We start from the raw sequence: 26,120 nt of genomic DNA, 5'->3' as shown, positions 1-26,120 counted from the left end.
ACCCTAAAATATATAAGTACAGCAGTACTAGGGTTATATATATCACTTAGTATAATCATAAATAATACTGATTAATACGTGAGGCGTGAAGCAATTAGTGTGTTTAGATACGCACTAAGAATAAACTACTGTTCAACAAACAAATCTTAAGTTACATTTATATCACGCGATACGAGGACGACACGACATTTGTTTTCTTAATAGATGATCTGAAGAAAAAACATTAACACAAATAATATTCTTGATTTAAAAACTTTTAAAACTGTAGATCTGCAGGGCTATATATAAGTACATCTCAATATCTATTATTGTGATTTGGAATTTATAATACTTGATCAAAAAAATACTGCAATGTTAAAAATGTAATCCATTTATATTCTTTTTATTGTTTACAACTTTAAATGATATATGAAACTTATTTAATGACACTATACCCACCCGACTGACCACCTGTACCTTCCTTGTGTGTGTACCTTCTAACTAGTCTAATTTAATAACGTAAGGGAGAGGACGTGTCGTGTATTGTAAAGCGGCTCAGTTTTAATTAGTGCCACCATATGTGCTCCGTCACGTCACGTCACGTCGCGGGGGACGCTTGCCGACCCTCGCACCACACACCCCGCACTCCCCGCACTCTGCCACCTTGCTGATAGTATAATTATCTCGCTTTAGGACATAATACGCGGTCTAAGTTGTAAGAATCAACATATTTTTAACTTTAAAAAAGTTTAAATAATTTCAGGAATCTAACACGTACGTAACCTAAGCTACAACAATTATCTTTTTATAAACAAAATATTTTTTTTCTAATTATGTAAAAAGATTTTTAAAGTAAAAATCAAATACTTAAAACGCAATACTACAATTTTTTTGGTCAAAACGATACTGTCATATTTAATAATAATTTAATCCGTTTATTTAGATCAGAATTGTGATCTCTAAGTTTTAACAATTTTAAAGTAAAACCGCTGTATCTTATCACTTGCGTCGCTCATGTGAAGAATAACAGACGACGTGTGGGTTACGGCAAACGGCGAAAGCGTTTAATTCCGTCGTAGATTTCGGGGAAGACGCGACCGCGAGGTGATGACCCATTAAGTAATTAGTGATGTCGAATGACTGTAAACTGCGCAGCTGTACACACCGACTTCAAAACTATCATGATTCATACACATGACAAGTTTATCTTTAAATATGTGTGTTAAAAGATGTCTACATTATAAACATTTTCAAGTATAACACCGACAAATAAACACATACCTGTGTTTCCGTTACGTTGAGCAGCTTGGCCATGTCCGCTCTCTCTCCGGATGAGAGGTACTTCTTGACTTCGAATAGCTTCTCCAGCTCGAAGATCTGGCGGCCGGTGAACGTTGTCCTGGCTTTCTTTCGCCTTCCCGCGGCAGTCTCCTCCCCTTCCTCGCTGGTCAGAGATCCTTCCCCGCCCAGAGGTGACCGGACGTCCTCCGTAGATTTCTTTCTCTTGATCAACTTGGATGGATCTGGAAAAATACTGATGTTATATTGTCAGAGTTATGCATATTTTCACTTTTTCTTTTTTACTGTCAATTAATGAAATAAACAGAGAAATTATAGTTAATTATATGCAAGTATTTTTAGGTGTAAGGGATCGAGAGATAGTTTTTATTTATTTATAAAGATGATGAGCTATTGCTACACGATTGCCAATCTGTGCCCCCGCTGTCACCGAGCTGCAGCATTGTATAATTACTGGCAATTACTGAACAATCACAGCCGGCATGAGAGAACGTCGCTATCATTTTGATGCGTGTACTTTTTGTACGTAAGGTTGAGGTTACATTCAAACCGCTGCAATATAAACTTTTTAATATTTGACATAGGTATAGCGTAATTAAAACGATTGGTGATATTGATATTATGTGTTTTTAAAATAATCATTACATTTGTTCACAGACTGGGAACTAAAATTCTGAATTAAATTATTTCAAATTCCACGTCCGCTCCGCTCACCACAGTGCCCATTGGTTACGCCGTACAATGGTAGTAAATGTGCAACGTGCGCGTAACACCCGGTATTCATTACAATAGCGTGCGTGTCTCAACTCTCTGCGGTAGAATTACATTCATACTACCTCGTCTTTGTTATCAATTATTTAATGCATTCTTTGTCACAACAATCAATCAACAAATAAAAAAGCCATTCGGTGACCGATCATGTATATCAACAACTACTTAAGACTTTCGGTTTAAGGACAGCTTTGGATATAATGACAATTTTTAGGGTAATAGAAGTAAAGAAAGGAGGAAGGTTTAAGTATTTTGTAGTACAGAAGTATATAGGCTACGTTAGGTTAGCTGCATTAATAATGTTATTAAATAATAAACAAAAGGAAGAATAATTTAGCGAGATCATGTGGGGATCAGTGGCGGTGGAGGCAGGACAGCTGCTCGGTCTGCGGGACAAATACCAGCTGGAGGGATTAGCGGCGGATGTTCCAGGTTTGGTTGAGCGGAATGTTCACGGCGCGAATGTTTATCTTGCCATTTTACAGGAAACATTCTGTTGATTTAACATGCTCGACTATGGCTAAAAGAGAACACCATAACTTAACTTACTAATAATTGTTACAAGGAATAACTAATGACAAACAAAAAGAGCAAGAAAATCATCCTGTATAGCCGTCTATTATCTATAACGATATCATTGTTATAAAACTCTTCATATAAAAAGAGCATAATAAAAAACGTAAACACGCGCTAAAAAGCGTGGCCCATTACGAAGCTTGTAATGTGGGCAGTAAGTCAAACAAGAGCACGTCGCGCACGACGCGGTCCGGAGCGGTAATGAATCGCGCCTCTACAAACATCGTTCGCGACATTAGGTTCTCTATTCAATAGGTGCGCAATAATATTGTAAAAAGGAGGATAGTCCTGATCATTATTATATCATTCTTTTCATGCCATATTGTATTTACTTTGTTTTAAAGCATCACTAATAATAAGTAAATAACAATATTGATATTAGAGAAATATTATTTGGCCTCTTGTAAGAATGTTGTAAATAGCAATAAGTGGATTAAAGTTGATTTCAGTCGTAGTCATTATAGCATTATCCCGTGAACCATAAAGACGGCCACAGCCGTGCGAGCTGTGAGTTATGACCGTGGCATCAAAGCGATACTTTACTGACAGGCGATTTACCGCGCCGTTAACGCATCGCACCAAACAAAATATTGAGTAATTCCGAGCCGATTGACCGATGGCAACCATTACCCTCCTCATGTTGTTAAATTAATGGAGATTTAAAACATGCATTTTGATTATACCAGTTGTGTTTCTTCTATAAAATGGTCTATTTATTTTATTGATCTATTCTTTAAATTCATTAAATTATCATCGTATATTACAAAAATGGCGCCATTTCTAGCTTAGGAATTCTAACAATCTCCTCTCGTTTTACCATACCATTTATTAATGTTTAGTGATGTGTGATGTGTGTAGTGAATTTATTTAGTTACACTATATTTTGTGGTCTCGCTAAATGCCCAAGTAAGTAGTAGCAAAGACGTCTAATTATTACGATATAATTTTTTAGATATTATTTACCTTATAATCTAAGTAAATGTAACTAACAATATGATTTCGTGGACGAAACTAACCTAACTAAACTTTTGCGTTGTTTGTGACAACAAGATAAACATGTATCTTAGAGTCACGGATTAATATTGTTTGTGATTTATTTCATACAAAGGGAAAGTGTACGTGATGATATCAGTTCGCTAAATCTGTACTTTTTTCTGCAAATAAACAACATGTATTTTCTATGAATCAATCAAAGTCAAATATTATTGTTAGGCTACAACAAGCAATAGGAAAGCTTTATGTATATTCTTACCTAAATATTAATCATAATTGTTTCAATTGTAACGCGAAAGTTATTTGAAGTCGAATGGTTAAAAAATTGCTTTAAATGCATAAAAAAAGATGTTTGTTCAGGGGGATGTCGATTCAATATTGATTTTGTTTCAAATTGCTGTATTTTAATAGATCGTAATTTAGATAAATTGTTTCAAATTAAAAGCTATTACGCTGAGTATGTCTAATGACGCACTCCCATTTCTTCTTATTTGTAAGTTCATGCTCCGAGCATAAGCCAACAGGCCGTCTAATATTAGTTGAATAAGTGCCGATTTAGATTTAATTGCGGCTTAGGTCCCCGGGGCTCGGGGACATTAATCTCGCTCGTCGCGGGGTCGGCAGGAGCTGTAAATCAATGAGCTAACGCACGATTAGAACGTCTGCAATGTCTTTGTTCCACTCACTTTTATTGCGGTTTTGAGTTGCCCCTCAATTAACTATCGAATGTGATGAAGAGATGCTTTTAAGACCACTTTTGGATTTGTTTTTTTGAAGTCAAGATACGGTTAATTTACTCAGACAGAAATAAAAATATAGATATTTCTATAATAGAAAACTTCCAATGAGAAAGACCATGTGTCTTTAAGTTATATTATAGGGTCCAACGTTCGCTTGTGTCTATGATACTGTGTCTTAAAGAAGTAATAGCTCTTTGCCCTTAACTTATAACATACTTGCCAAATTTCTCATTAATCGCAGTGTCAATATCAATAAAGCAAAGCAGACAAAGCAATTTGTATGGAATTAGTGAGCCGTGTCCCAGCCAACCGCCCTCATTACTCGACCGCGCCTGCCACTTGCCAATCGTTGCCAGTTGTCAATTGCTTGGCACGTGCCCCATTCCAGACGCCAGGTGAGAATAATTAATAAACAAAGCATTTTACACCCTTATCATACTTTAACACCCGATTGTATAATATTCCAGACAATTTAGCATATATCTAAAGATAGATTTAGCACAGGAGCTAAATGCAACTGGATTTTCTATGATTTGTGACTTATACACTTAATTTCATTGCCAATGAAGTAAATTTCGTTACGCGCGAAAGAAAATAAAAGATTTATCTATATAGGAATCGACAAATCCCTTCAGATTTTCTCAGAATTAGTAGACGATGTTAACATTTAACAAGCAAATAAAATAGTATGGCAATGCATCAACTTTGTCAAAGCTATTTAAGACAGCAAAGACGTTATGGTGCGAGGTATGCGTCGCTAAAGTTGGCGTTGAGTGTAATCTCAATAAGGCAGATGACGGACTGGGGACAGATGATAGGGAGAGCAAACTCTGGCACAAACTAGGGTCATCAGCGCTCAATATATATGTAAATTAATTTACTTTATATCCGAATATGATAGTACTTTTCTACAATATCCCAAATGCACTGTAAAAAGGATTCACTTAAACTGGTAAACTTTATTTCCATATATGAATAATTCTATGCTACTAAGATTTACAAAAATGTTTACTAAAATAACATTGGAAAATAAATTTACAAATTGGTCACAAAGCATTTCAATTTAATAAACGAATTGGTGTTGCGACAGCCCTACAGCAAGGCTATCAGGTCGCGATCTATTGACGCAATAAGCCACCACTTGCAGTACTACCACAGCCACTGCATTCAAATTCATACAAATAAATTCGATTGCTAAAAATACATCGCCAGCCCTAGCGGACGTGCACAGCTGCGACGTGCGGGTGACAACGAAACAATAATTTATAGGAATGTCTTAATTGTTCCATAGACATAGTAACAATGTAGTTTACTACATTTTGAAATTATCTTTAATAAAAATAAAATTGTAGTTGAAACCGAAAGATCTATGATGCAATGGAATTTTCACATTTTTTTTTATATTTTCGTTCAGTTTTAGTTCGTAATAAATGAATGTATTCAAATTGAATTTTATCACACATATAAATTCGTATTGTGAATTATTCCTTCATCCTTAAATCGTGTGTTCACCCTAGTTATCACGGATATTGCCTTGCGCATGACCATATCACGACAGATTAAGATCTAAATTGGCTCATCAGTGTGTTAACAGATGATAAATCCGCGACGCGTGCGGACGATCTCTATTAGTTGCACTAAGCACCGGCAATGGGGACGCTGCGCTGGAATGGTTACAGATACTCAGAAATGTAATTACGTCGATTGACTAATAGCTGTATGTTGATCATTACTCACAGTGTAATGTGCTCGGAGGTAGACTGAGAATGTGGTCATTAAGGAATATATACATTGAAGTATCAAGCAACTATACATAAAGTACATGTAAATCCTGTAAGAATGTCTAAAAGACTATCGATTCGTAGTTGTTTATACCCTCACGGTACAATCAATTTAGAGTTTTAATAAACCAAAACTTTGTAACCAAAAAATTAAAGATTCCAACAATAAAATATTGACCACATATAAATTACTCGCTCCGTCGTTGTTTGCACATTTGATTGACACAATCGTGCAATAAAAGCAAAACTATCACCATAAAGTCAGCGAGATACAATTTAGCGTGTGTTTATTTCTTCTACATTGTAGTTAATCTATTAATAAAACTTAATGCGAACATTATGTTTGAAACGTATTAAAATCGATAGTTTACACAATCGCCCATTAATTTTAAAGACGAAATCACCAGCTGTGGAGTCGCCCGTAAAGTCCCAATTACTCGACGTAAACGATTCCCAAACACACGGCCTCATCGACTTGTATTAATATTATTACCCCGCTAAATATAAACACGACGCGGCCGCAACTCTTTCGTCTAATTGACTCTGATTTACAACTTTGCCGGTTTATAGCCTGTTAGCTTTTTCGCAACTAAACGAGTTTATGTTCGAAAATGCCAAATTGAAAATAGAATTTCATCGAAAGGAAATAAGATATAATTTGGAATGTGTCAAAGAGAGAATGGAATCATTTCCTTCAGGACATATTTCGGGAGCCACCCTGTTGCGAACTTCGAGGAATCGGTTGTTTATTTTTGCGCGCGTGTGGGATTTTTGATGGTTATATCGATGTTTTGAATTTGGGAAGAAAGATTGCCGCAGGACATATTGTTTATGTTTCAAACGGCCGTCTGTTTTATGACCAACCATTTGTCTCAAACGTCGCTGTTCACGCAAATGTGAGTTTAAAAATATTATTTAAACAATATTTACTTCTTAAACGACTAAGTTAAGTCTCTATGTTGTTTTCTTCGACTTGGTAATATTTAAGTTTTCACAAGATAGATACGTTACCTTTGACGAGTTTATCTTCGTCCACGCTCCATCCGGGCGAATCCTTAGACTTTGGCACTGATAAGTTAAGAGGTTCCTCGGCTTTGCCGGCATACTGCACTGCACTGTCACTGCACTGCTCCGTCCGCGCGCGCTGCAGCAGCTGCTCTTGCAGCCGGTGCCTATGCGCACTGGTACACGCGCGCCCCCGACCCTCCTGCACCTGCACCAATCTGCTCTCTGCACTCTGCTCCTGACACACGAACTGCTTGTTCGTCTCCAAGGTTCTTTTTACGCTTATCAGCTGACCGATGGATGACTTTTTCTTTTCCTCGTGTATGCTTTGTTTGTTTGGTAATCCTAATATGTACTCTATTGTATGCGGCGTCGGCTTCTTCGGTGGCTTCCCGTATACATGTGGATGCCAAGACGGCAAACTCTCCTCTCTTTGGTTGCTACTTTCGCACTCCTCGCTTGCCGCTCGTTCGTCTACTCTGTTTTCCGTTTCGAGATCTGATTTCGTTTCATCTTCATCTGCTATAACTAATTCTCCTCTATCGTCGTCAACCTCTATCTTCTCCTCTTGGTTCTCTGGACTGTCGATTTTTTCGGCATATTGATAGTCTAGAGAGTATTCATTGGGGTAGTTGACGTCGATCAGACTGTCCCCCTTGCCGTTGAGATTCGGTGCAACGTACGTAGAGACTACAGTTTGCATTGCTTCTCCCCCTGTCTCGTGCTGCTTTTCCTCTGTGGAGTCCGGCTCGTTTTCCGCGCTCATGTGTGCTCCTCAGCCGCGATTCGTACGGAAATAGTCACTCATGTTTGTTTTTATGATTGAATTAGCGCTCGATAGGCACTCGGCGATGCGATGGCGAGAGGTCGTTTGATGTAGGCGCGGCTTTGAAGTCCGCGCCGATGTTCTCGGCTTCCTGTAACAAACAGACCGATGATTTGAGTCTTATTGAGTGAGTGAACGCGGTACTAATGGGTGGCTATGCTGATTATTAATAGTGCGGACAGCGTAGATGAAATAATTAACAAATTTATGAAGCACATGAAAACTATTGTTAAAACATCGTTTCAAATTTCACACACTATACATATCACGTCGCTTATCTAGCTTTGGAATAAATAGCTTACGATCGATGTTCTACATGTATGTGACATTTCGAATACCGATAGGTCATATATTTAATATTTAAATTGAAACAGATCTCTAAACATATCTACTTTACAACTAGTCGGTTGCTCGCGACTTTGTCAGCGTGGAATTCGTTTAAATACCCTTTATAATCGGTCCAACAGTTTCGATAATTTTGAAATGGACAGATAAATAGACAAATAAAAAATTTAAAAACGGAATATTCCTTATACGTTTCGTGAATACATCGTGTTGGTGAAATATTATCCTTCGATATTACATACAGACATTCCAATTTTATTTATTGCTTAGTAAATATTTTCGGACTGTCCGCAATTAATTCTGAACCATGGCGCACGTAGTCTGGATGAAGTCGATCTCTGTATCGGTTATTTAAAGTGCATTCCGCAATTTGCATCGTTTCCGCGTCATATTGCAGCGCGGCTCTCGTCTCATCTCACGTCTCTATTCTAATTCGATATTAACGAGCAACAGCAAACATGAAAGGCTACTTATTAGGATGATCATGTCCAACTAGTTTATATCTCAGACTATGCTATTAATATCTTTCGCATGGGACAATTATATCTGCGAAGAAATTCATAGATATGTTGTGAAGTCAACCTGCACTTCGCCAGTCACTCCTAAGTTAGGGTAGGCTCCTAGCCCCACAGTGAGGACGTAAAGTGAGCTAATAAGGCATGGTGTAATTAAAACAAAAAAGAATTTAACTTAGAAGTTGTAGGTGTTATTTTGAATGACGTTCTAGACATGATAAAAGATTATATAATCGTTAATGCATAACGGTTTAGACGCTGATTGTCTGACTTTATGATAAACACTTAATAATCAATAACCCTGGTTTTACAATATAATACTTTCAATATTTGTTATTTGCATATTGTCCGCAGAATGGACGGTTGATGGGGCCGCAAAGTCCTGGAGTGGCGGCCACGGACAGGTCGACGTACCGGGGGCAGGCCTCCCGCAAGATGGACCGGTCATCGTGGCGATCTTTGGGGGAAACTAATGCCCAGCAGTGGGCGACTCATGGCTGACAAGAACACTTGTTATATGTTATTTTATCATCATCACCAGCTCACTAATCCTCCGGACTGAGGGAGTCTAGTCTAAGTTACTAGGGATAAAGCCATAGGCAACCACGGTGGCATAATGCGGGATGCTTGACTTCACACTATTTATAAGTTAAAAAAAAAACCTTGGACAGCGGCAATTATTATGCAAGTACATGTTCGTGTAATGTTCAAATCCTGCTCCATGTGGTTATGCAAACATTTATCGTTACACTTAAACAGACGTAATTACATTTACATTGCGTTCGTTCACAAACAGTAGCTGCATGGACAAAAACAATTGCTAAACGTAGCTACAACACAATTATACTACTTATTATTTATTATCAATAGTTTTGACACTAATTGAGAGTGTGTTGCTTTTTCGGGACGATTGTAAGGTGAACATTTTAAACCAGGCTGTAGTCTGAATCTTAAGATATGCCATTTATTTAAAATACAAACTTTTAAGTCTTTCTCATCCATCTTTCATATCGTCATAAACTTTCTGAGTTCTTCTAAGTATAGATACTATAAGTTAGGCTTTTTATTCATTTATTACGAAAGTTTCCAATATTAAATCTAATCACCCTTGAAATAATCAAAATATCACCCCCGTACCTGCGAGCAAAACCACCGTGCGCTATCTACCCCCGTACTCTTAGCCACATACACACGTACACACATGTATAGACAAACTAACACACACACACACACGGCACACAGGGCACGGTGGGGCTCGACATTTGCTCATACTTTCATCAGTGACCGCTGATTGATTTTTATTGGGGAGCCGATTTAAGGTTGTGCCATGCGGACTTATTCATAAACTACTTATTTTCAAATGAGAGACAGTGGCAACTCATGGCAAAAGTAATCTTTGATTGACCGAAGAAGAATATCGTAGCTGAAGACCCCACGCCACCGGTTTGGAAAGAGCTACTCGTTTGTTATTCAGAGGCGCAGTTTCCCTAATGATCGCCGACCTTTGAAAGAAAATGTCCACTTCAAGAATAACATTAGGGCAATAGTAAGTACAGCTTTTTATAATTGGAAAAATGAAAATATATTCTTATAATGCTTGTTTTTCATTCTATATTAAAATATCACTTTAATACTTCTTAACACAATAACGGTAGCCACTTTTTCATCTTTAAGGTCCACCAATAAAGCAAATTATGAATGAAAAACACGGAGACAGCCCTAAAAAGAATTGAAACAAACCGAAGCGGAGCGACAACATAGTCGGGGCTCGAGCCGAGAACTCAGTCACATCATCGCTAAATAAAACTCTTTGTCAGACCTTTTATTGAGACAATAACAGTTATACAAACTATTACTTTCCATTTTAACAATATCTTTTTAATAACAAGTGTATAGATTGATTTTTATTTTTGGTAAAATTGGCAATTCGCTGCAGAATCGTTTTCTATAATAATTGTCGCAATTTAATCTGTGCTAAGATAAAATATATAACAGTAATTTATATGGTTTAATTAGATAAAAAATAAATAAAAAATAACAATGCTATATAATATTTTAGTACTCAAAAACAAATAAAATTAACAGCCACAAAACTGCATAGGAATAGAAGACAATCAAAATGATCGATAACTGCGGATCAATTTAAAACAATTACATGTCGGCGATTCAAAAGATTATGTTATTAATCGATATAATACGTCGACAGAACTGAGTTGCGGAAGTCCCGACGTCGACGTCGACGTGTGTGGGCCCTTTGATACCGCTCACAACTTTGTTACTGCCGTCCCTCCACTTAAACTGAGCCAAACTGTACCCTTTACCTCATAGAATAAGTATCAATCTCCTTAATATCAAGAATCGAAAAGCAAAACTATCACGGTTTTATTATAATTTTAATAGAGACCGTCGGAAGTTACAAGGCACTCGCGAATCCAACATGGCCGCCTGACAGAACGACTCTCAAAGCAAATGGCCGCGTTAATAGTTACATTTCCTGAATTAATTTACGTTTTTAATCTTCTTTGATTTTGTTTAATATTGTGAACGGTTAATGTTGTCAGTGATCTGGGAATAGCGACAGAATGCCGGATACTGCCCACTTACAAAACATCATACGGATGTTAAAAACATATAATGCGATACGACAAACAGAAATTCGTGAAACCACTTTAGCTCGCGATGTACTTTTTATTGAAAGAAATTAAAACATAATTTTACCGACACAGAGGCAATTTAATCATTGCACAAACTTTAAAAACAAAAATTACTACCATGGTTTTTCATTCAAATTTTCATTTTTAAATCTAACGAACAAATCTTATTCGCTTAATCTAAATCTTCGTCACTTTTATAGCAAGCTTTTCTATACTATTATTGAGTTATAGTTAAAGAAAAAAACAAATATTTTGTTATACTTTTACATATTTAACAAAGGATCCCTAAACCTCCTACCTAAGTAATGTCAAGAATACCTAGAGCTTGTATTTCTCAGTATACAGGTACTGGCGTCATCAGTCACCGATCACAGAGATGGAGTCTCCAATTGACATTCAATTACCATTCTTATTTGTATAACAATAATGTTTATAGTCGTGTAATATCGTATAAAAGGTCACGCTCATGTTGTTTTGCAATTAGGCTTAATAAATGCATTGGAAAGTACGTGTTAGATGTTTATAATAATTGTTCGCTGCGGTATGTAGATTCAAATTACGATTATAATGTTGGCTGTCAGTTACGATTGACATTTGTCACAGATAAAGCAAAAGGTAACGCGCGTTTTGTAACTACGCAGATAATTATCTGTTTTCAATTCCTTATAATGATACAAACGGGGAAATACCTTAATTCTATTAATAAATATTTATAGTGCATTTAAATATCAAGTTACAAAGTTTAATATTTATAATAAATTTAAAACTGAATATTCACTAAAATTAAGTCATTAATAATTAATAGTATCAGTTAGAAACTTTTTAAGTTTCGCTATCTGTTTCATTTGTATGGCTACAAGCAATGAACATCGAACATTGGATTGCCAAAAATTGTGACTTAATTAACTTATTATATTTACTACCCGTACCCGTGACTTCGTCTGCATGAAATACTGTCTCGGGTAACATTTAACGAATTAAACTAATTATTATACTTATAATCAGACTATCCGAGTACCATGTTTCATTTAAATCGGTTCAGTAGTTTTGCCGTGAAAGCGATACAGACGCGACTTATTTTCACATTTATCATATTAAGTAAAGATTTAACTATCATACATGTAAACATGGTAGAAAGTAACTATAGATAACCTGCAATTTTCATACAATCATTTAAAATCAACTTAAATATCTAAGCTGCAGATATGGATAGTCAACCCTGACATGTCCGCAGTGCTATCTGACGTCACAGCTCTGTGGTCGGCAATTAGGCCGAGTACAGGCTCATTGCGCGGATATCCCTTAATGCAATTACATCTAGTTTAATATAACTAATCGATCTCTGACTTGCCGCATGTATTTACCATGCTAAACATGCGTGATACATTCCACCCAGTTTATATAAATCTTTTTCCTTCCAAGTTTATAAATTACCTTTGCCCGAGACTTTGTCAGCGTGTAATTAAAAAAAAATAAGTAGTAGTCTATGTGTTCTTCCAGACTATGTTCTATATCTATAAAAAAATTAGCGAGATCCATACAGCTGATCTGGAAATACCTTATAACAAACATCCATCCATACAACCAACCATTAGCATTTATAATATTAGTAACAAGTAAGATATGTCTATTATAATTTAATTGTTGTTATCAGAAATAAGATTGATTTGTATTATGGTTTTTCTATAAACTATTGTAACGAATTGAAGAATTATTTGACAGGTGAAAAACTTTGAAAAATAAAATACATTCAGTATTAAATTAAGAATTTATTAATAGATTATTTAATTCTTTGTGATAAAATAATCCCATTACAGCGATAAGTAACTTTAAGAACATTTGATTACTAGCTATCGCCCGCGTCTCCGTCCGTGCGGAATTTAAAAAAAAATTAAATAACAGCGTAATTCTTCCAAACTGTGTTCTACATCCATGCCAAATATCATTAAGATCCGGTGTGTTGATACCTTCAACAAACATTCTTTAACATTCATTCAAACATTCATTAACTTTCGCATTTATATTATTAGTAATATTGTTTAATTATTACTTAGAGATATTAAGTGGTCATTAAAGAATTGTTAAACAACTAATAACTGTGTGTCAACAGAGCGATCTGTTCAGTAAAGTTTTATTAAAAGTAACAATTTGTTGGCTCATAGTTTTTTATAGTGGTCAATCTCTGACGCGACTCCTGCTCAAATTTCTAGACACTCCGCTACCATCTCTGATTTCATAAAAAACATTACTAACGATAATTTCCACTACTGAAAGAGCATATGAAAAAAAAGACGAAAATATATTTTTAACAAACTCAAATACTTAAAGCTTTTAAACGTATATTATATATAGTTTTGAATGTTCCGTTACTTCATTATGAATTAGTATTAAAACTGCAATTAACTTGTAAAGAGTGAATTCAAATCCTCTAGACGATGAGGCAATGCCAACTAGGTCACTCTTTAGGTATTACAACGAAATCTAGTTCTTCACCTGTGCAATTAAGCTAATTAAGAAATGATACCGTTTTACTTTTATTCTAAAACTAACTGTCGCCCGCAACTCCGTCCGCGCGAAAATAAAAATAATCTTAATTATTATATGAGTTTTTCCAGATTATGTTCTACATCTATGCAAAATTTCACCGAAAACCAATAAGCTGTTTAGGAGATATGTAATTTTTAAGAAACATCCATCAAAATTTTCGCATTTATAATATTAGTAAGAAGTACTTTATTTTACTGTTACCTAGTATCTTATCTAACAATTCTTATTATTGACTAGCAAAAGAATCCTTTGTCTACATAACATTGAGAAAAAAAATCTGCAATCCAATTGGATTTCAAATCGAAATAAATATCTCAACATTATATCAACATTGCCGGTTAATGATGCAACAGTTATGATATGTACATTTAATATGGTAATTACAAACAAACAGACTAACATTAGTCAAGCTAGGGCTTGTTACAAAAGGCTTGTCAGTGCAAGAGTGTTGTGTACATAACAAAGTGATTAAACAATCCATGTAATACCGCGATAACGCAATGACACGCATATTCACGAAATTGTCATTTACATTTCATAATATATATATCAAGAAACTTTTAAATTACTTTCTTCAAATATTCTAAACAAAAAAATATATAATTGAGGTAGTCGATATGTTAATAAAGTTTTTTTTTACCTAAAATAAATTTCAGTTCCATTAATCAAATTAAAGTTTATCCAAGTTTTGTTTGTAAACATGATATGAAAAATATTAATAAAAACTTGTATTAAATCAAATAAAAGTTATCACAACATTTTACAAGATAATTTCGATCCGTCAACATTAATCTATCAATCTTCATATCATAACTCAATCAAAATTTAGCAATACTCACCGAACAAGTCCAATATCCGTGACATAAATCACTCGCACGTTCACGTTCAAAATTATAAAAAAAAACACTTTGACGCACAGATTAAATAACTCGAATAAAGATTAAATAAAACGAAAACAATCAGTGTTTCGGAACGATTCGTGAATGGGCCACTTCCGAGCTCGAGTGTCAACGCATTGTGGCGGGAACAATAGCGGCGGGCGGCGGGCGGCGGGCGGCGGGCGGGAGACGCTTGTGGAGCGATTGTCGTGCGACGGAACGCGGGCCGTACTGACGCTAGCCCTGTGTGGGTGTGCGGCGTTAGCGCGTATATACACAGCTGTGCGCCTGTGTGCCTGTGTGTTGTGTGTGCCTGTGTGTGTGTGTGGACAGAGAGTTGTTGCCGCGGCGATCCTCGCAGTTAGACTAACTCACATCCAAATCGCTTAATTTTATGAGTTGTTGCCTTCTCCACCCCCTCGCTGGCAGCAAGCGTACTGACCTTTGCACGGCGGCATTATTTAAATACTTTCGTTTAATAAGCGATTATATAAAAAGATTACGCATCCAAACGTAAACATGCTGATTACATGTACTTAACTTCATATCGAATAAAAAAATTAAAATCTTTATTTTAATGAATGACACAAATTTTGAAACTTAAAAAAAATTAAGTGTAAGCTTACACATTTAAAAGTAAATCTAAGGTTGTGTACGCACCTCAAAATGTGTTTTCATAAATTAGCCTAAATAATTCTTGCTTTTGGGCTAACTGATTACATTAGAAATATTTTATTTTACGAAAAAAATAAACTAAAATTGTATTACATAACTAATTAATACTATTTATATAACAATGAAGCCCGCAATATCAGCAATACTTCAGAGTTACTAACAAATAACTAATTTATCGATAATGCAGAAAAATATAATCCCGAGCCCAATCATTTAATATATCTTATAATATAAAGATTAAAATTCATTCAATTATCATTCAAAAATGGCTTATGATAATAAAATATATGATATAAATAAACACTATTGAGGCGCAGATAAAAAACAAATTTAATTTATCTCTAATAACTGTTGATCTTGACGTATATGTTTTTGATGCAATAATACAAAGAAGAATCAATAAAAAGATTAAAGATAATTAAAACACAAATATAAAATTATATCCAAAATTTTCTCCAAATTCTGAATTAGAAGTTTGAAGAACAAATTTAAAATGTATAATACATTTATAAGATTATTCAAAAACCTTTTACATTAGACCTATAAAGTACATTTTTCTGACTGAATACACTTGTGCTAAAAATTCAATAAAAACTATTAAAATAAAAAAATAAATAAAAAAAGGTACGCCATGACAAAGTTCAGTCGCTCGAGGCGTTTAGCGCCGGCACAGTGGCAGTGGCAATAACTCAGCGCAGGAAATCACGTCAGCGCTCAGTGACGCACACACGCGCACCGCACGCACACACACACGCCTCGCCTGTTGCACGCTCCTATTGCACGCACGGGATGAAATGGTGCAACGATTTAATACATTTTTATTGACTTAATTTAGTTATTAATTAATAGACTTCAACACTATTTATATTGGATGTCTGAATATTAAAATACTGAAATGTAATTAAATGTACATTTTTATTGCAAATAAATATGTTTTAGACATTGACAGACTAATTGGCACCTCGAGTATATCTAAAAGTTTGAATTTATAATTTAACGATTCTCAAACTCCAACATTCTGTTACAAATTATCATCGATTATCATTGAAGAACTTTAAGTTAAAATAGAATCATGAAATATACTATTTCTTAATGTAACCACAGATAATATAATGCAACGTTTGTTTACTACAAGGATATCACTTAATTTGTAAATATTTATGCTACATCTATTCTAGAATACATAAAAAAATTGATTATCAAATTATCAAGGTCAGCAATCAAAAGTCGTTTTATTTGTTACTCCAATATAAATGTAGTTAAAAAAACTAATCCGTCTTGGATTTTGATGACTTAACTTAATTTGTATAATCTGTAACAATAACGTACGACTGTACACGATTTTAATGCATGATTATTGTTGTAACAAACATATACACAAGCATGTATTATGATAAAATTGTTATTAGATAATAAACAATGATAACATCAATTTAAGGGATTAACACATATAGCACATTAATTCAAAAGCCATTTACTAAATTAAATCTTGTGATAAACGTTTTAGATAATTCCTTATCTTGTGTTTATAATTGTATTTTTTTGCTATTATATTGTATAGAATTATTTACTTTTAATAGTGATAAAATAAAAAATGACTAACACTGTAGACCATTTCAAATACAAAATTGGAAGACTTGTAAAATTTTAGGACAGAGATTTTAGAAATAAAAAGTAATTTCAAGTTAAATATTTCATTAAACATCCCTTTCTTGTTTCAAAAATAATCTACTCCATAAAATAAATCGATTCGTTGCACCATAACTTAGTCGATATGTAATAAAGGTAATTGTGTGCGTAACTATGGGCATATCATTGTGCTTGCGTAGACGCGACGATGCGATGCGATGCGTCGCAATTAACCTTCTGTTTCAACAACATGACGTTGTGAATATTTTGTTAACTTTAATTAGGCTTTTTAATTAACTGTATCGCTTTATTAAATAACTTTAATAAAATAGTTAAAGTAATGAATCGGGTAATCAAAGGTGATAATGATAAGTGAACTTAATTATTGTTTAATCTTTTACATTATCTTTTAAATTTCTTTAAGTTAACACGAATATTTCTAAGACGTTTGTAAAAACGTCTTATTTTTAATAAGTAAAGTCAAAGTTTAAAATATTTACGACACTTGAGCTGTAACAATAACATCTACGGCGTAGCAAATGCTACGCGCCCTTCCTATTTCGCTTGCAAATTGCTTATGAAATGTCTAAACGTAGCACACATTGTGATGTATTTATTGTTTGTATGAGTTATGTGTATGGGTGAAATAATAACAGAGAATGCACAGCTGTCTTTGTGCTTTATGTTGCTTTGTCAACTAAATGAAATTACTAATAAACTTCCTATGAAATAAAACATACAAAACTATCGCAAAGAAATTCGTAAACATCTCTTACTTATTGGTGTTCTTAAAAATCTAAGCGTATAAATACTTAAGTCAGATATTTGTAACCATTCCAAATAAGATTGAAAGTTAGTTAGGCGTTATTTAAAATAAATTTGAATTTAATTTTTATATTCTTCACAGTACTGTCGTAATGGTAATGATATGCGGGCGACGCCGCGCTATTAACTAAGTGATCATAATGTTTATTGTCAGTTTTATGAGTTCTGTGAGTCGTTTGGTAAGTCCAGATAGTTCCCAGAATTCCTGCCTCGTATATTAGTATTTATTAGTATTTCAAACATCATTTCGTCATAAAAAATATAGTAACTAATTTTAATATCACGTGTAAGACTTTTGAAGTCTACCAGGATTGTGTCAAATAGTAATTTTTATCAACCTATTAGCCTTTATATAATTACTAGCTATCGCCCGCGACTCCGTCCGCGCGGGATTAAAAATAGATGTTGGCCGATTCTCAGACCTACTCAATGTTGAGCATATTGAGAAAATTTCATGAGAATCGGTGAAGCCGTTTCGGAGGAGTATGGAAACGAAAATTGTGACATTTAAACGAATATTTTATACATACGCAAATATATTTATGCAATAGAAATGAACACTGCAAAATGGTAAAGTGGGGTGAGTGAAGACGGGACTTTGATTCAAATCTCAATCCAAAGACAATTTCCTTTAAATTGTAACTACTTATAATTAATTGGTTGTCCTTATTTAAAAACGTCATCATAAGAGTCCTGTCAAAAGCCACAAAAAATGGGTCGACGATTCAACAGTGTACAAAAAACTAATATAGGTAACCTTTTTTTTAACAGACTATTAAGAGCGAGTAATTAAATAGAGTATTCAGTTAATCGCTTCGGGTTTGGCGTGAAAAAATATAGATGAAAAAACTGTACAAACATCTTCATCACGTGTGAGCATTTTTTGTGCTGACGAGGACTTTGAAGGCCATTAAACTATTAAAAGATCGCATTTTTTGAGTTATTTTCGTCGTGAAGCTTAAATAACAATTATATTAAGCCATCCAGTGAGGTAAATAACAACATTTCTACGTCACACAATTGAAAAACAAATGACGAAACGTGGCGAAAAAATATCTGATGAGTAATAATAAGCTAATTAGAGGACGGCAAAGTTAATGGCATAAATGAAACTAAATAGTGATAGCTCACTAGCGCCCCCCTGACAATGTCAAAAATGTCACACGACCCTTGTAGTACTGTAGCTGTCTTTTCATTTTCTAATGTTTTTGCTATACTTATGTAGCTTTTACATATTTTCTGATAGATAACACAATATAGCACACAAATAGCCCAACGAAACAGACGCAGCGATCGTGGAGGGAGGGAAGATCGGTAAAGTTCCATAATGCTTCTACCTCCATGACCATAGGTTTTTGTAACTAGAAAAAAATATATATTGCAATTTAGCATAAGAGATATCTGCAAAAAAGTGTAGGAACCAAGAGTATGTTTATGTCGTTTGCTGTTTAATTAAGGCATTAGCAGCGCCTCTTTTACCAGCCCAGACAAGCTAATCGAACTATACCTGATTATTATATTAATATCAATTAGTGAAGATATTAGTTAATTGATAAAAACTGTTATAGTTTTCACTTAAACGAGATTAAATTAAACGTTAAATGTTGTTGAATACATAAAATAAATTGCAACATAAAGTTTTATCAAACGACACATGTATACAATAGCGACACATTAGCGATGATAACACGTATTGAAAATTAATAACATTTTCCTATAAACACATATATGTCATTAAGTGCTTAGATTGCAAAATATCACGCATATATACATATAAATAAATTTTGGAATGTCTGTATGGTAACATCGAAAATAAAACATACATCGCGAATACTTATAATAAAAATCCAGTTTAAAATTCGTTTGTCTCTTATCTGTTCGCAACTCCGCGTTTGTTCCGCATAATGTTCGTAACAATTGGCCCTATATTGCCGGAACTTGGATAGGAAGGTAACTCTTGTATGCGTGCATAATTAAAAGCTAATTTCTAATATTTTTTAAATCTACACAGAGGAAGTCGCGACCGACCGCTAGTTAAACATAAATTGAATTCTGTTTTTCTTTCTGTTTTAATGAAAATGTAAAGTTTGTCATTTATCTAAATGTTTGTCATTAGTGATATATAAATATACATCAGACTAAACTTCTAGTGGAGACAGGATTATTTGTAAAAAAAAAACGACATAATTGTTGAACGCAGGTAGCAGACCGATGTTATTAAGTTAATAAAAATTTGTCGGAATCTAAAGAGCAGTTGGGATCATTCGGAGTGGGAAAAAACCAACAAAAAACTATCGACAAAATCTATCGTAGTAAAAAAATACAGATTAAAATAGCGGTTTAAATTATAATGTGTTATTAAAATTAACATCTACATTTGAAAAAGTAAAGTAAAGATTTATTAAAGGGTTACTCAGTCCAATTATTTTTTTGAAAATTACAAAATGTTAATTTACGAAATAAAGCACCTTAGAAATTAAATTAAGAGTTCATAAGTTTAAAATTTACTACGTTAACTTTATTTTTAAATAAGGAGAAAGATATGCTAGAGAACCCTTTATATTATAATCGTTTTAAAATTCCTGTTCACATTTTAATGTTTTAAAAGTATCAGGGGCGTCAGATCAGTCGGAGCCGATATCTCGGAGTTGGAGCGTTTTGTTTATAGCTTGATGGATGGCATCATTTACTGTTGCTGATCGGAGACTATTAGGACTCGTGACCGCGCCTGCGCCCGCGCCTCTCACAATGCTGATTGAGTGATTAACATTAACTTTGTTTGAATATGCATTACATTATTAAGATTTTAATGATACAGTTAAGCTCGTCCTTTTCTTGAATAACTTATTAAGATATTATTATGTTTTATTAAAATTAATGTTTTGTCACAAAATTGCAGTGGAAATGTATTAATTTAAACACAAATACAGATGTTACAATCTATTGGAACTAATTTCGAACCAATTGGAGGGCTTTCTTTTTGAGCTGTTCAAAAGTATAAGAACTGTCAAAAAATTTGATGACATTAGCAAATACTAAAAATAATCGAAAAAATAAAAATAAGACGATCGGTTTTGTTTTCAAAACATATCCATTGGATCTCTCTGCAGCTCTCAAAGTTATTTACTGGTCTTCTTTATTGTAGTATGATTAATTTAAACTAAGTGTCTCCCTGACCAATTAGACTCTGAGTACAGCAGTGAGTCTCTCAAGGTTTGTCTTTTAATGACTTTTCGATATCAATTTATAGCGAGCTGAGATCTTATGCTAAAACGATCCATTGCCTTTCAAACGAATTTAATTGACTATAAAATAAGCCATAAACCATCCTCCATATTGATTCCTTTGACATTTGATTGCGGTCATTATTTAAATGACGTCGGATTGATTAGCGTGAAGTTTCTCCGCGCGTTTGCATATTCATAAAGTAACAAAATATTGTGACCGGTTCTATACAATATAGTTTCTCTTATCTTTTATATATAATTTGGTCAACAACATGTTGCATATTTGCTATTAATTGCTTTTTCTTAATTCGGAAAGATCAGTATTTCGTAAGCCCTCCAAATATAATGCCTTCAGTTCAATTCTATAATCTTTTGTGTGACATAAAAATCCACTTGTGAACCTTTTTGATTAATAATTACATCCAAACATTAAGTAATAACAATTAAAGTAGTTATAAATGAAGTCGATATGAAACGTAAGTGTTCAATGCACAAACAGTTTTATAGCCTGTGGTCGCAGCACGCCGCGGTATGAGCCTAGTTTTATTGAAGCGTCAACTTGAACCTCGAATAAAAATAAGTCATTAACGATTTTATGAATCACTCCCCTTCCCTTCCATCCCTCCGAGACATCGTTCTCTCCATAATAAGCCAGTTAATAAAACTGGTTAAATTCCTTCCTAAAGATTTATGTGTATTGTTATGATGGAAGACAAAGCCACGCGATCATAAATTGTTGATTATAGAATCAAAAGGTAACGCATTTATTTTAAAAACTTATAACATCAACTATCCTTTACAGCTTACCACTAAAATGTTTTGTATTTAAAACGAAAAGAAATTGAAAGCCACGACTACAGATATGGTTAAATAGAGAATGTATGTTGTTGAAGAAGAACTTTGTTGTCTGTAAATATATTATAAATAAACATAAATTATTTACGCCAGTAAACCATTGTTCTGTTTTAATTTAGTCAACATAATATAATTTCTATTCAAAAGACTTCAACAATCATTTGGAAGGAATTAAAAGAAAGTAAGGTATAAAACACAGAAACAAAAGCCAGATTTTACAAGGTTTAGATAACTGATTAATTTTAATATAACGATTAGTCATATAAACAATTGAAATGCAAATCAATAGAGGAATAAAGTTCATTTGTTAAAGTCCGGTTTACGTCCAGGTGGGCCGATGTCAAATAAAAATAGACCTAAAATCAATAGAGCGCTTAGTGAGAGATATCAATAGTGACGTTCACATATTGTGCAATCAATTATATCGATAACACAAAGTATTGATATGTCTGCGATATACTGATAATTATCATTAAAAAAAATATTTTAACAATATCATGTAACAATTCAATTATACAAAGATATATAATAAATACAACAGTTGGATGTAGATGAAACATATTACTGTTATTCCTTCCTGTCAGCTATGAGACGCCCACTGATGGGCATAGGCCTCCTCCTCTTGTGCCACCTGCATCCAGGACGCACTCGCGACCTTGACCAGGTCATCGGTCCATCTTGCGGGAGGCCTGCCCACGCTGCGTCGACCCGTCCGACACATAGGCTACTAATTAACTGTCGCTGTCGGCAGTTATAACTTACTAATATTATAAATGCTACTATTTAGATAGATGGATGGATGAATGTTTGTTTGAAGGTATCTCTAGTATGTGTATAAACATTTAATTTATTACTGTAAGAACCAAAACTCAGTTCACTTTGTAGTTAAAAACAATACTTTTAAGAGATGTAGTAATTTTTTTATTAACTCTAACGTTAGTTAACATTTTATTTGTGCTCCCTAATGAAAATTTTAACCTCATTCATTTAACAGACCACACAATATTTTTGTATTAATTTATGGCGCATTAGTTGAACGTTATGGTTTTAAATAATGAGAAGACAACTTATTTTACTATTATTACGATAAAAGCGCAACATTTCAGCCAATAAGTAAACAATAATTCTCAAGTCATGTAAGTTTTGTAGGTATAAAGTTAAATAATTACAAGTATCTTTATGTATTTATAATCGTTAAATAACATAAAGGGATTGAGAATAAATAGTTTTTCTACATCTCAGTATGGTAAGCAATTAAAATAATCGAGCAAGCTATAAAGTATGATGCCGTTTATGGTGAGAACAATTTCTAGTAAAGTGTTTAAATATAAATAATCCTACTAGGATTAGAGGTTACCAAGCAACATCTGTAGGATGGCTGTCCGCAGTTACAATCTTAGCCCTAATATTTAAATATTTACTGCTTATATTATTATTATATTATAATATTTGATATAATTGTGAATGCTGTATTTGTAAATTACTTTAAACAAATTACTTATCGATGTCTAAAACTATAAAAGGAACATCCCTATACACAGTAGGGCTGTCAACTCACTCTAAGTAATCGGCCATTATCTATATCGATTCAGCTCGCCACTGATTCATGACCCCGAAATCCTGTTCCCACACAACGATACTGTTTGTATTTCAGCGTACAAAGCCGCGTTAATATGCGACAATTTGTAAGCTACGTCCACTGAGTGATTAATGGATAGCGAACAGTTACATTCACCGTCGCGCACGAGGAAGTTATGGATCGGTTACACGGTGTTATGTTAGTGTAATAAATGGATAGATTAATTGATTCTGTAGCATGTAGATTATCTAAAGCTCGGCGTTCCGGTTTGATGATAATTTATTATATGCAAATAGAGGCAGGCTTGATGGCGACTGAGCAGCCCGCGCCCGCCGGCTCATGCTAGCTCACTTGATCCATCATGGTTGTAAGAACCTTGTCCCTACTGTCGAGTAACTTACTAGAATTAAATTTAAATGAATAAAATATCGATTCGATTACGTCATTTGAGTGATTAAAAGTATTTTAGAACATTTAAATTATGTGTAGGATATAAACATTAAAATCTTATAAAAATTGTCTTCCAATTAAACCACTTTACATAATTTGAATCCCGTCATTTTAACATCAAAGAACACTTGTACAGAACCGGACAATCTGCTCTCCACAAAACAAACAAACAGGCAGAACTATAAATTACCAATTAACGCCGAATTCACAAATCGTTCGTGACTCGACAATTTGGGAACTCTTTTAAACGCAAATCGTACAGCGAACAACACAGGACCCATCTCTATTGTCGGAAAGTCTACGGAATATCGCCCCTTGTTGTCACAGTAATAAAAGCTACTTGAGCGTGCTCAGAAACCGCGTTCGACTCAATCGTCGAGACAAAGGGAATAAAGGGTTTAAAAATACGGCGGGTCCAATTAATTTGAGACAATTAGCCGCCCTTCCGTAACAAAAGGTAGAAAAACTCCACCCATTAATTACGAAGCAAAGAGGGCTCCGCTATTGTGACCAACAGTTAACAAAAACGTGGACTGTTTTAATATTATTAAACTACAAAATTACGAATTTCATAAATATTATAGGTTCAAAATGTGACAAAACTTTTTGACTTACAGTTGAAAATAATATTATTTTCACAAAAAAAACTACTTACGTCGATTAGAAAATATCAAAATAAAAATATACATAAATATAATATACCAAAAAATATGTCTACCAAGTTCTAAGATTCTACGGTATTTATTTTTTAAATTACTAAATCTTATTTTTCCTGGAAAATATGATATAGGATGGTGAGCACAGTGGAGAGGGAAGGTGCGCTTGCGAATTCACCCCTTTGTTTGTGAAGAGGAATCCATTGGAGTAGACACAGGTCTGGTCAGGGTACAGAGTAAGCATATCTTAGACATTGTCGAATTAGCAAACAACTTAGAAAAATACTACTTGCAAAAAAATTTACAATTTTTATTTCTTTAACTTGTTTGTTAATAACATTAATTTTCTTTGTATTATAAAATAACACCATTATTGGTATGCAGTAGAATATTATATTAATAAATATGCATTATCTTACTTCATACTTTGTTAATTTATTATAATTATAAACAAGTCCGGAGGCTTAATTTAGTCCTCTTTCCCTTCCTACCCTTTTTCTTATAAGGAAAGGGTGAGAAGTGGAAGTGGACTTTCCGGATGAGAGGATGCATGGAAAGAGAAAATATTTTCTTTCTGTACATCCTCTCCTCCGTCGATTAAAGATAGGCAACGCATGTGCAATTGCGTATGTCTATGGGCAACGGTCACTTCGCTATTTCAGCGATTTCAGGTAGCAACTCGCTCGTTTGCCACCTTATGATATAAAAAATAGGAAATTTTTACAGGCATTTTTTATTTTAAAGCTGGCGCTTTCATATTTTATTACCACACAGCTCGGTCTGCAGGATAATTAATCTGTGACAAGTTTGTATGTGCGGACGAGGTTTAGCTTTGATGATGATGTTATTGCGCCGCTGAACAATGAGCCCGAATCTTTTCTGTATAATTCAATATCAGATAAATACAACAGGAACAATGAAAACTATAGTAATCAATGGCAATTTTGTCTGCACACTTTAAAGGTATAATGTGTCAAGACAGTTAAATCGACATAAATAATTTTCGCATTAAATCCCATTACGATTTATGTCATATGAAAGTAAACTCGCCTGGCGAGTTGATAGCACGAGTTAACTATTCCCCTGATTTCATTACATTTGATAAAACTCTGAGTACACATGGAGTATTTATTGGCAAATTAATAACATGATCCTCGGGGGGATGGGATTGGCAGCACTATCAGCCTGTCTCTACAACCAGTGCTAATCTCCTCCCTGTCAATATGCCCTTAAAAAGCGTGCAGCAAAGTGCTTCGCTATCAGCTGACGATTAGGCGTGTCGTACACATCAATTACACTCGCCACGATAACACTG

General features: G+C 34.2%; 1 protein-coding gene across 1 annotated transcript in view; it reads right to left on the bottom strand.

Moving 5' to 3' along the window:
- LOC106116867 (uncharacterized) overlaps positions 1 to 15,082 on the bottom strand; it is a 42,210-nt gene extending 27,128 nt beyond the window's left edge. The window contains exons 1-3 of the mRNA XM_013310917.1: positions 14,871 to 15,082; positions 7,151 to 8,061; positions 1,261 to 1,502 (exon numbers count right to left, since the gene is read on the bottom strand). Coding sequence (XP_013166371.1) covers positions 1,261 to 1,502; positions 7,151 to 7,910 — 1,002 coding nt within the window. The 5' untranslated portion in view covers positions 7,911 to 8,061; positions 14,871 to 15,082. The remainder of the gene's footprint in view (positions 1 to 1,260; positions 1,503 to 7,150; positions 8,062 to 14,870) is intronic.
- Positions 15,083 to 26,120: the final 11,038 nt, after the last annotated feature.

Source organism: Papilio xuthus, unplaced genomic scaffold (assembly GCF_000836235.2).
Source record: "Papilio xuthus unplaced genomic scaffold, Pxut_1.1 DF827714.1, whole genome shotgun sequence".
NCBI classification, from domain to species: Eukaryota; Metazoa; Arthropoda; class Insecta; order Lepidoptera; family Papilionidae; genus Papilio; species Papilio xuthus.
This window is presented reverse-complemented; position numbering and strand designations above follow the sequence as displayed.